We start from the raw sequence: 12,510 nt of genomic DNA, 5'->3' as shown, positions 1-12,510 counted from the left end.
ATCCCAGAGTTGGTAGCCTCCACTGCAGGAAAGGCTAAGGATCTTCAGAAGTCACTGGATAGGGTGGAACTGTTGTGAACAAGAGGAGAGGGACAGACCCATAGTCTTTGCTAAGGTAGTAGGAGCTAGAGAGAGACCTGCTGGGTGGGAACTGGTGTGACTGAGACCCCAGTAGTTGGTATGATGGCAGGCCGAGGAAGGAGCTGTGGCTTTGTCTTCTTTCGTAGACCAGGACCTTTACTGGCAAAAGTCGACCTTGGAACCAAGATTTTGGGAGAAAGTCCTTTCTCTGAGTGCCCTGGACTCTCTTCAGTTTCAGGCTCTTCCGAAGACTTCGGTCCCATTTCGCAAATGGTGTTCTCTAGCTGCTTTATGGTTTGCTCTAGACTGTCAAGGGTTTTGTAGGTATTCTTACGAATCTCGTCAGTTCGTCCATTAGGTTCCTGCTGATTTGATTTTGAAGACTCTGTTTTGGAGCAAGCAATTTCAAACCTCTTGGTCTCTTTGTGTTGTTTGACAGTCCCATCTGACTCTTCCTCATCCTCATAGACGACAACCTGCAAAGTCTTTTTGCCTGTTTTACTTCCAGCTCGAATGGCTTGCGATAATGCTGCTAGCTGTTTCTTGGGGAACTTAAACTTGAACTTCTGCTTTCCATCTTGCTTTGCATCACCAGCAACGTCTACTAATGCCCCTCCCTCAGATAAAGATGAGGATGAAGAAGAGTTCCTGACTTGACCATCTGTGATATCTGCAGGAGAATTTGAGCCAGTACTTTTTCCAGAATCCCTACCATCTCCATTCTGTTTGACCTGCACTCCCTTAGTCCATTCTTCTTCCTCAGTTTCCTCACTCTCCTCATCTATTCTTTCTTCTGCAAGCATCCGCTCTAGCTCCTCCTCACATTCAAAGATAGTAGAGAGGCGTTTATAAGCTGAGCGGATATCCATTGGCTCGTCAAAGATGATGATGACTGGCTTTTTACTGCCGTTGTCAGCACCAGTAGGACCATTAATACTGGCATCACCTCCTGATGCCATGCCACTTTCAGAAGCACTTGGTCGTTTGTTGCCAACAGTAACTGTCTGCACATTACCTTTCTTGGCATTGACTAGCTGATGGTACTCTCCAGTGGAAAGGGCTTGTACCTTGGTGTTAGTGATCATAAAGGCAAAGTTATCAGGAGGAGGCGGAGGTGGCTCTTCTCCTGACAGATCGGGACTGAGAGAGGCCTCATTATTTTCCTCCATTTCCTCAAATTTCTTTTCCTTCACCTTGGATGAACCAAATATAAATTTCTGATTTGCTAAATCTGTCCCAACAGGGACTGCTTTAGAAAGAATCGGTGCAGTGTTTTCAAAAGAGACTGGTGAGCAAATTGCTGTTGGAGACTCTACCCTCTCCTCTATGCTAACCTGCACTTGGGCAGCCTTGACCACATGAACTTTCCCTTGGGTTGGGCTAGCTGGAACTTCTTCCAGTGGAGAGGGTGGATTTGACTTCAACGAGGCTGAACGAGGCAGCTGATTTTGTTGTAGAGTGATAGAAGAGCTGGCTGGACCATTACTTTTGAGGGCGCCAAATTTGTTAGTGGATACCTGTAGCTGGCTTTGGCATTGGTCAGAAGCATTGACATGTGACACCTGTGATGGGGGAGACAGTGATGCGTCTCTACGTTCTGTTGATTCCTCTGAGGCTGATGGAGTTCCCTTGGAGATCTGAGCTGTGACATAGTAGATGACCTTAAATGGTCAAAGGTCAGAGAAGAAAAAATGAAATTTCAATTAGGTATAGTTTCATGAGCCAAATATAAATTTGTTAGTAATCCTACCTGGTATTAATCATATTCTACAATTGACTTGGCCATTAGTGAGTCTTTATGGGGATTCACAGAACACTATTACATAACTATTTTAGTGATGGATTTCATTTAACTATTAAATGACCAGTCGTCACTTTTTTTAGGGGTTTATAATAAGTTTATAATAACTGTGTAACTGTGATAATAAACACTGCAGCTCACCCCAGGACTCTGACAAATTGTATTGTTGCCATTCTCATCTGTGTCAGGGTTCTTGTCGTCTTGGTTTTCAGTATTCTGTGGTTTGTTGGGAAACAACATCACTTCACAAAGAATCAACCGCAGTCTATAAGCTACTCTAAGACCACCGAAAACATATAGGTTGCTTTTGACGCAACACATTCTTGGATCATATATTCTACCATATATTTCAAAATATTTTTAATATTAAGCATTGTCATAAAATATGTTTCTAACCTTAATGATACCAATAATATGTTACAGCTGTACATAAAGACTAATTATTTTCTCTACAGTAATAATCATATTTTAAAATATGCAATGAATGGGATTAATAATAAAAAACAAACTTCATGGGATTAAAATCATAATCTGGAGCTAGACCTACAGTAAGGCATTTGTGAACGAATCTGAGAAAACAGCTCAAAATTATACACAAGAAAAGGGAAACAAACAATGAAAATGTCATTTTAAATTTGTATTGCATGTACTAACAGTTTCCAACTTTTTCCATTTTGAATACAATTTTGAGCATAACAAGGTTCTTATTGGTTATATTTCACCTGTAAATTCTATATTACACTGCACAACTTTTGACAGTGAGAAAATACTGTGAAAATGAAGGTAAAGAGAGAAAGTGAGACTGAAAACCCATTCAATAAGTAAGGAGGCTTATACAGTAGCAGGCATGCAGCAAAGTGAGAAGATCAAAGAACAAATTCTGAACTCCAGACTGCTAGCTGAAAGTGTCCTCTAAAATCCTCAATAACAAACCAATTCTAAGTTGCATTCTTCATATGATTTAGACACTGACCCTTTTTAAAGAAAAAACTAGATGTGCACAGTAAAGTAGGTCCTGATAATTTCTCATAAGTCTGCTAAATTGCTTACATTTTGCCCAGGACAATTTGATTATGCTACGCCCAGTTAGATAACTCAACCTGTAAATGTACATTGTAAAGCATAAATGCAACCTCAGGTAAGCTTCGGAAATTGAATTGTCCCCAATTGAGATCACACTTTTTTTTTTTTATTAAAATGCTAAATGTAAAAAAGAAAACACACACACAACACCCTTTGACAGCAGAGTGTCGAAAATCTAGTTTATTGATTGGATGACTCAAAGCACATAAACCCAATCATATCTGTTTCCCCTTTTGGCTCACACTACATCACTACAATCAGCACAGTTCATGAGTTCAGCAGAAATAAAAGGAAAGGAACAGAATTTAAACTTAAAGAACAGTGAGAACATTTTTGATGTCAGATACCCATCACAAGAGTGTACAGAGGAAGTTAGCAAAGGGAAAGAAAGCCATACAAGCATTGCAAAGAACAGCCATCAGGGACAAGCGGCTGGCACAGGCAGGCAGTTGGAGGGTCTACTAAAGGACATCATATCCTTTACCTTCTTATCTTTAAGGGGCAGTAAGACCCCAGGTCTTAGCTCTTTGATCTGTGGCTCTACCAAACCCTTGAGCCCTACCTCCTTAAAAGAGCACTTCTGGAAAACCTGAAGAGAAGAATTTGTGAGGAAGGGGGTAAAAGATTAGAATTTGCCCATAGTAAATTGGGCAAACCTGTTCAAGATTACTGTACAATGTAATAGAAATTATCTACAATTAGTTTAATCAAATCAGATTAGATTATCTGCCTATATGCATTTTTATTGTCATTAAAATTAAATGACAAAAATTTATCTATCTATCTATCTATCTATCTATCTATCTATCTATCTATCTATCTATCTATCTATCTATCGGTCTGTCTATATTAGTATTATAATTTTTATTTATATGCAATTCTTTTTACATATATTTTTATTTTTACATATATTTTGATTACATTTTACACTTTCTGTCGTATTAAGCATGTATGCATATGTGTATCATTTTAAAAGGCTGTTTTGTTTTATTTTTTAAAGAATTTATGAGAACTATTGTTGTGAATTTATAGAATTGTGAGAAAAGAAGCTAATCTACTGCAAGGGAAATGAAACTGCCACCGAATGAGCCACATGGCACACCCAAAGCATCTTAACACCCACACCAAAGCAATTTCACACCCAATACATTTAAACACCAAAACACCTATAGTTAGTGAAAGTAAGTGAGCATGTGCATGTATAAACATTTATACCCATTAGGAACATGAAGTTATGCTTGCTACAAGTCTGTATTAGTGTGCATGTGTATGTATGTTTGAGTTTATATGTGTATCTCACCTGTAGCTCTGCCATAATCTTGTCTCCCTCATCGTCTTCCTCAGTAATAGCCGAGGCAGCGATAGGTGGAGGAGTAATGGGTTTGGGCTTCACCTCTGGAGAGGATTTTGGTTCAGGCTGAGATGCTATACTGTTGGACTCCTCTTCACCCTCCTATGAAACAAGTTATATTCATTTAATTATATTTATATTTTAATTGTATTATTTCATTTTATATAATCATTTTTTTAATTTTATATTATCATTACACTTTATAATAATTATTATTTTAAAATAGAATTACAATTTAAATTAAAATTAATAGATTTATTTTATTATTTAATTTATAATATTTTTTTACAAATATAATATCAATAATACACATATATATCCTGCAAACACACTTGTACCATAACAGATTCCTTCCTGCTGGTGTAAATGACCTCTCCAGATCGGGTGGTGGTCATCCCAGTATTGGTGGTGTAGTTTCGTCGAGGTGGAGGTGGAGGAGGAGACTTGTTGGCTTTCTCTGTGGTCTGAAGCTTAACAACTTTTTCCTGAGTCTTACTTTGTCTCTCTAGGCTGGATTTGATGGATAGGTTGGGTTTAAGAGGTCTCTCCAAAGCTGACTTAACTGGTTTCTCCAGAGGTTTGGGAGGTTTCTCTGGAGCAGTCTTAGTAGGTTTCTCAGAATTTGGCTGATTGTCATCTGCAGAAACAAAATGAAGTATAAACATCGCCAAACAGTAGTCTCAAGAGCTCTGGTGTGTCTTTCAGTCTCTTACCCTGCTCTGCTGGTGCTGCTGTGGGCTCATTTTTTTCTACCACCTCCTTCAGGGAGGCAGGAACCTCTGCAGGGGAGCCCTCAGGTTCGCTGGGCACCTCAAGGTTTGGTATTCCTCTCAGCATGTTGGCTTCTGCTTCCTGGAGCATCCGTTCGAACTCCTGCCCATCATAATGACCCATGTTCTGCCTCTTCTCCTCCCATTCTTTCTCTGCTGCCTGAAGATACCAATCAAACGAGTAACTAAATAATGGAATGCACAATTTCACCTCATTCATTTGGTTTAACATGCACAATACTCACCTCTATTGACACAGCTCTGTTCTTGTTCTTGCTGTGGCTTGCGTGGATCTCCTCAATGAAGTTTGGAGAAGGACCTTTGCCATGAATGCCATTAGAAGAGACTCCATTACTGCTGTTATTTGGTATTAGTGTCTGCTCGAGTGAGGGTTTTTTGAGCTGTTTGGTGGGTGAAGGGGTAGACTCTCGTCTTTGTGCGGCAGAGGGAATGGGTGAGGGTGCTGTTGATTGCTGGGATTGTTGTGAAGCTACCGGAGAGGCCTGGGCATGGTGGATCACCACAGGGTTTGACGTCATAACCTCTGACCTCACTGTGGAGCTCTGAGGTGCAACCGAGGCAGTCTTGAGGGATTCAACCACAGCTGATTCTGGTTTTTCAGAGGCAGGTGTTGAGGAAACAGGGTCAGAGGGCTTCAGCAGGCTTTCTGTGGCAGACCTAAAGAATAAATGAGAAATCAAATAGAAATCAATAAAGAAAACATTCACAATACAGTAAAATCTAACCAAATTTAAAATCATGAGCTTATTTTTATCATCTCTAAAATATGTTTAAGGAGTAAAAGCTGCAGTTTGTAATTTTTTTTTTAAGTATTAAAATACTCCTAAAATTTCTCTGGTTGCTCTGTGGAGCTTTCAGAACATTTCTTTGAACAAACAATGAAAGACAGAGTATTTGAGAGTCCTATTTGTACTGCACATAACATAACATGTTTTGAGCAACCCCATAATTGAATGTTTGTGCTACCAACATGAATACTATGAACCCTAGTAATTTTCTAGTATTTGAAATTAATAAATTATTATATACATATTATATAAAAAATCTATAAATATAAAAATAAATATAAATGTTGACATTTAAAAATAAAAACATAAATAAAACTAGAAATACATTTAAAATAGCTAGAATAGAAATAGAATAGAAATAAAATTAAATTAAAAAAGAAAGGGTAAAAGAAAAAGAGAGAAAAAAGGTATGTAATTTAATTTAAATAAAATGAATAACAAGAAAAAAATCAGCAAGTAAAATATGATGTAACATAAAATCTAAAATACAATCCTATTAAGTTTAATTACATTAAATTAATGGCAGTAATTAAATTTAATTACATTTTATAAAATATAATGCAATTAAATTTAAGTAAAAAAAATATATAAATAAAAAAGGAAAATACAAAAAAGAAAAAGTGAGGAAATAAGTCGGTGTAATTTAATTTTAACTTGGGGTTATCGCCTGATTGGCAGATAACAAAATGGACATTACAATCCTAGTGACTACCACAGAAGAAGAAACTTGAGCCATATCATAAAACTTTTGACTTGGGGCCAATAAGTAACCAATTAGAAACCACCCGAAACACTAGCGACCACCTATTTCACACACATTTTCATTAGAATGTGTAAAAATCTGTTTAGTTTTGCAATTACATTTGGTGCCGGCCGCTAGCGGAGCAGAAACACGCAGCAGCTTCAGAAACAAAACACTATTTTCCAGAGTGCTGGTAATATTCATTGCATTCGCACATTCACAGAGAATGGCAACCGGCTTGAGTCTGATCAGGTCTGACACGGAGGAGAAAGGAAGTGACTAGCAGCAGATGCTCCAGATCTCTCAACTGCCTAAACCTATGATTACAATATGAATGAAAGATGGAGAACAGAAACTGCGTATTAATTTCCATAACGCTCTGTCTGGCTGCTCGGATACGTGGCTGGAATCAGAAGGTGTACAGATCCATAAAGTTTGTCGTAAAGTATTTTATTAACAACAATCTTATTATATTCTCAATTGAAACGTCTGTCTCAATCTCTTTCTCTCTCTGTCTGTACCTGCGAAGGTTGCTGAGTGTGTCCGTGAGGGTTCGGACTCTCTTCAGCATGCTGTCAAGCTTGTGCGGCTCTTCTTTGAGGAACTTAACAGCCTCCACCTCCACCCTGAGCACCGCCCGCATACGGGATTGAAGAGCTGGAAACTCCCCTGCAGGAAAAACATGACGTTTTGCTACTAAACTGAGTGTCATCATCAGCTGGGAAAGCGTCTGACATTTAACCTGTTTACGCATGTCGGTCGTCATGAAACACGACTTAGAGTTAAGTAGGAGGATTTTCCTTCCTAGTTTGTCTGAGGTATTTCAGTGAGTAATTTATGTTGTTGTACCTTTCAGTCCAGCCAGGTTCTCGCCCACCTTCCTCAGACTGACAGCTCCCTCCTCTACCTCCTTCAGCGTCACGGCTCTCTGAGACACAGCAGGGCTGGAGTCAGTCCTCAGTGTCTCCACATACTGCTCCAGATCCCTACACACAAACACATGTGACACTTATGACACAAATAGCAATGCAAATATCTTATATTATTACTGATGAGCCAATCCATCCACATAAACTTGTGTTTTTGTCATCCAGTCATCTGATCAATATTGAAATGACACTGTTGTGGCACCAGAGGGCAGTGTAGATTTCACATTATGCTCTTGACATTTTTGCCACCAAGTGTCTTGTAGTCTTCTTGGCTGCTAAAATTCTGGTTGAAGAAAACTATCCAATGCTTGCAGGATTTAATGAGAGTTTAGAGAGAAGTATTACATTATGGCCATGATGATTTGCTTATGTTACACCATGCTTGTTTATATTAGTGGTTCTCAGCCTCTTGTACAACACAATATTATTTATCGAAAATGTTTTGCAAATTATATATATATTATATATATATATATTAAAAAAAAAAATGTTTTGCTTTTGATAATTTGCCCCCTATTTTGAGTCTGTAAAATGCTGCCTTTCATAAAAATGGTTATTGTTTATCACGTTTATATGGGTGGCTTAGTATCAGATACCAGAAATAAGAAGTATATTTTTATAACTTTAATTTTTATATTGTGTTTTAAACCATGTTTTAAAGAGTTAAAGACTGATTAGGCAGTGTTCACTCCCATTTGGCACTTGGTGAGTGTTAATTTTGGACGCTGTTAGCGTATATATAAGTACTAACATAAGAATAAAATATAAATCTGAAGCAGTTTTTACACTTTAACAGTTTAAATTGGTCTGCACTATTTATTTATTTATTTGGCCTTTTTAAACAACAGATTTGATGATGCATTCTAGTACACTCATCTTAGGTTCCAAAAAAATAAAACAAATAAATAACAACACAGTGTATGTTGAAACTATGTTCTTCAATACATCATATATATTCTTCATATTGATGTATTCTTAAATACATCATTATATAAATGATGTGTAATTTGGTATATAAGATGAGGCAGTTTGCTAATGTTCCACGTTTCACATCTCCTTTCATAAAGAGGAGAAAACTGCTGTTTTGATGCCACATTCCTAAGCTGCCACACGTGTAAAAGTCAAACTGTCCTTGTTGGCTCAACGATTCACTGCTCACAGGCACCCAGAGACCTTTGCTGACTGGGCACTGGCGTAAAACCAAGGAAAACACAGTGTTAATGCTGCTCCTGATCTCTGCCTAGTGTTTATTCCCACTGAGTTCAGTTGTGCATGTTTAAAGCTGTGGAGCTCACGCTTGTTAAGCAGTTAAATTAAAGTGGGATTTAATTATGGTTTACATGCAGCAGGGTGGACAGGGCTATGAGTTAAAAAAGGGGCTGTAATGGATCATACCAGGAATGATTGAAAATAAAAGCATTTGTTTGTCCACAGGAAAGTGAATTTCCGATTCCATGGAGTGTGTGTGTGTGTGTGAGTCGTACCCAAGCTGGGTGAGAACTCTTTCCTGCATGCTGAGATACCGGTGTCTCTCTTCCTCCACCAGTGTCCTCTGTTTCTGTGTCGGATCTTCCTGTCGTCTCAGCATTTCAGCCAGCTTCACACTGATCTCTTGCTCCGCACGCTTTATCTGAGCACGCACACACTCCTGATTCTGAAGCTGAAAACACACATTTACTTCATTTTGTAACATTATTTGTGTCTTTACTGTGAAGTTTAATCAATTGAATGCGTCCTTGCTAAATAAAGGTACAAATATTTCTTGCTGACCCCCAACATTTTGAACTTTAGTGTGTTATAATAATTTTAATGTAAAACTTTCAAATAATTTTGCCCTGAATATTATTTTACTGAATGTAAATCTGTCACATTACTCTAGATAAATGAGCTATGAATGTTGTTTCATGTTGTCGTTAAAATAACAATGAACATTAAGACACTTGTTGAACAAATGTAGGACAACATGCATATTATAACAGCAGATTTCTCAAGATATTAACTGACTTTCATTACCTGTAATCGTCTCATATGTTGCAGTTGGAGGCGGAGCTCAGAGACATTCTTCCTGAACAGGTGTAGGTTAACATGTAAGGGGGCGTGGCCTAGTGGTGGTGTAGGGGCGGGGCTACGCTCAGGAGGTGCTGCAGCAACTTTTGGCGCTAATACGGGAGAACCTCCTAAACAAAACACAAAAGCACACAAAAACATGACCTACAATCACAAACAAAAGTATTTCATGTTAAGACAGACTGGGCTCTCAAATGTATGTGTGACAGTTATTTGAAATAAACAGATGTAGGCGGATTGCTGGAAATAATGTGATGATCCAAGTTTTATAGATTTTTTAAAAAGAGAATTTATAATCTTTTTATAGCTCAAGAAATTATGCTGTTGATGTAATCAATTTAAGTGCCTTAACAAATACATATTCACATATATTGGCCCTAAGCTTAAGGAGATGTGATATTTGTTGTTGTACCCATATTTGACCATAACATTTGGCAAGATTACATTTCAAACTCCACTGAGCATAATTGAAAATACAGCATTTCAGATCAAATCTTGCAAAAGTACATATTTATGTGAGTGCGCAAGACAGCGTGTAGACGTGTTTGTTCTTTTGCGGCTTATGCTGTTTGAGTGACTCGCTCTCTGTGTTCTTGTCAGCGTGTATGTGTGGAAACAGTGAGAAACATGTGGCAGTTCTGCAATTCTGAGTGACAGATGAGTGGGAAAAGATCGGATTTTTGGGATGCACAACAGCCACTGCATTACAATCTGTTGCTGCAAGAGCCACCGCCACCACACACACACACACACACACACACGCACACACGCACACACACACACACACACATAGTGGTCAACCAATGTTGTTTTTTTTATGGCCAATGTCAGTATCTTAGAGAGCAGGCTGGCCGATATAAAACCAATGTATATATCACACTATTTAATTTAAATGTAGTAAAAACACATGTATAACAATTGCTTTATTTAAAATTATATGAAAATAACACAAATAAACAGATTCATACTTCAGATGGCAACTTCTTGATTCTATAATCCTATTAGTATTTTTATTTACACATAAAAAATATGAATAAAAAGAAAGTAAACAATGTAAACACTAAGGGCAATCAGTAATCTGGCAAGTCTGTGAGCACTAGGAATCATATTTTTTTAATAATGTGCTAATTTTGCATACGTTACATAGTGAATATGACATGAATATGACAGCGGCCATCTGAATATAATGCAGCATAGTTTGAAACCAAGAATTTAAAGTTTGATAGTACAAACATTTTTATGAAGTCTACAAATGCACACTTCAGAAGTTCACACTGCTGCATTCCCCAAAGTTTGTGAAATTAAATGTTTATGAGATATTCAAAGACTTGTTTAAATGATATAAATGTGTATTTGCTGAATGCTGATGGTAGGTGAGAGAGTATTACAGAATTTGCCTTATATTACTACTAATAAATAAGCATGTATGTTGACCACTAGAAACAACCAGATGAGGTCTGGAAGCAATGGTAAGAAGGAATTTACCTGTGCTAGATGTGCTGTGAGGCGGTGAGCCGGACTTTACTGGTTTCTCACTGGAAAAATGCAAGAGATATATAAAATGACTGAATGCACATATGCACATGTATACAGACACAGACAAAATCCCTCTACAAACACTTGCAGTTAGTCTGTGTTACAGGGGTACAAGCACTGCCATTCGTAAAGGCACCAGTTACTGTGAGAATGAGTTAATTTAGTTCATGCACAGTTAGTAGTCATAGAACCCACCAAGTCTTTTTCAAACACCCAGTGTCTGATTACCACCACCTTTAATCCACCATATTCCTCCTTTTGCCTTTCTTATTTGATTTGGGAAACAATGTGATATTCTGGGAACTACATTACCCAGCCTGCCTTGCTTACCTGGGGTGTTCCTGGTTGCTGTTAGTGCTGTGGCTCTTTAAGAGAGCATGCTGCACAAGACCAGTCAGACTGGCTATTTGCTCCTCCATGGCCTTCATTCTCTCTCTGCAGAGAGATAGAGCATATTGCATGCTTACTACTGATGGAAAATTTGTGGAGACGGGCGAGGGGGAAAATTGAAATAACAGTAGGACTGTGTACCTCCTGAGATGGCTCAGTTATCTAAGGCCATTTTACTCATTCATCATTAATAAAGACACAGATATACTAACTGGTTAATATAGCATTTTGGCTAAAATATCAATTTATCATAATGTACATTAAAATGTTGTGATGTCTGAATTCACTTGTAGCCTTTAACAATTGATTTGAGTGTTTAGTTTTAATGTATTTACACAAAAATTATAATATATAAAATAATTATCAGCTTACTGGCATCAGCCTAAATTTTACTATCAGTGCATATTTACAATAAAGCACAGTCTCTTTTACTTTAATGCTTAAACAGACATTTTAAATAAAAGTTACTAAGTGGAATACTTGCTTTATCACTTACAGTGTTGTTTTTAAACACTCCCATTTAAAAGTTTAGGGTCAGTAAAAATATTTATTTATTTAAGTGAGAAATGAATATGTTCATTCAGCAAGATTGCATTAAACTGATTAAAAGGGACAGTAAAGACATTTATATTATTAAGACTTCTATTTCAAATAAATTCTGCTCTTTTCTGTTGTTTTTAGTGCTGTCAGACGATTAATCGCGATTAATCGCATCCAAAATAAAAGTTTTTGTTTACATAATATATGTGTGTACTCTGTATATTTATTATGTATACATATAAATACACACACATGCATGTATATATTTCAGAAAAATATTTATTGTTTATATATTAAATAGATTTATATATATTATAAATTATATTAATATAAATATATACATGTAAATACATATAAATATTTTTAAAATACATACTGTATGTGTGTGTATTTATATATACATAATAAATA

General features: G+C 37.0%; 1 protein-coding gene across 1 annotated transcript in view; it reads right to left on the bottom strand.

Annotated features, from left to right (window-relative positions):
• The window catches only part of LOC107691421 (sickle tail protein homolog), a 102,244-nt gene that overhangs the window by 3,168 nt on the left and 86,566 nt on the right, over positions 1-12,510 (bottom strand). Inside the window, exons 7-19 of the mRNA XM_016490008.1 lie at positions 11,500-11,604; positions 11,119-11,168; positions 9,580-9,743; positions 9,051-9,226; positions 7,487-7,623; positions 7,159-7,306; positions 5,332-5,764; positions 5,030-5,246; positions 4,655-4,953; positions 4,266-4,418; positions 3,450-3,554; positions 2,024-2,098; positions 138-1,742 (exon numbers count right to left, since the gene is read on the bottom strand). Of these exons, the coding sequence (XP_016345494.1) occupies positions 138-1,742; positions 2,024-2,098; positions 3,450-3,554; positions 4,266-4,418; positions 4,655-4,953; positions 5,030-5,246; positions 5,332-5,764; positions 7,159-7,306; positions 7,487-7,623; positions 9,051-9,226; positions 9,580-9,743; positions 11,119-11,168; positions 11,500-11,604 (3,667 nt within the window). The remainder of the gene's footprint in view (positions 1-137; positions 1,743-2,023; positions 2,099-3,449; positions 3,555-4,265; positions 4,419-4,654; positions 4,954-5,029; positions 5,247-5,331; positions 5,765-7,158; positions 7,307-7,486; positions 7,624-9,050; positions 9,227-9,579; positions 9,744-11,118; positions 11,169-11,499; positions 11,605-12,510) is intronic.

Source organism: Sinocyclocheilus anshuiensis, unplaced genomic scaffold (genome assembly GCF_001515605.1).
Source record: "Sinocyclocheilus anshuiensis isolate Anshui unplaced genomic scaffold, SAMN03320099.WGS_v1.1 scaffold106, whole genome shotgun sequence".
Classification (NCBI taxonomy): Eukaryota; Metazoa; Chordata; class Actinopteri; order Cypriniformes; family Cyprinidae; genus Sinocyclocheilus; species Sinocyclocheilus anshuiensis.
Note: the sequence above shows the minus strand (reverse complement) of the source record. Positions and strands in the feature narration are given on the sequence as shown.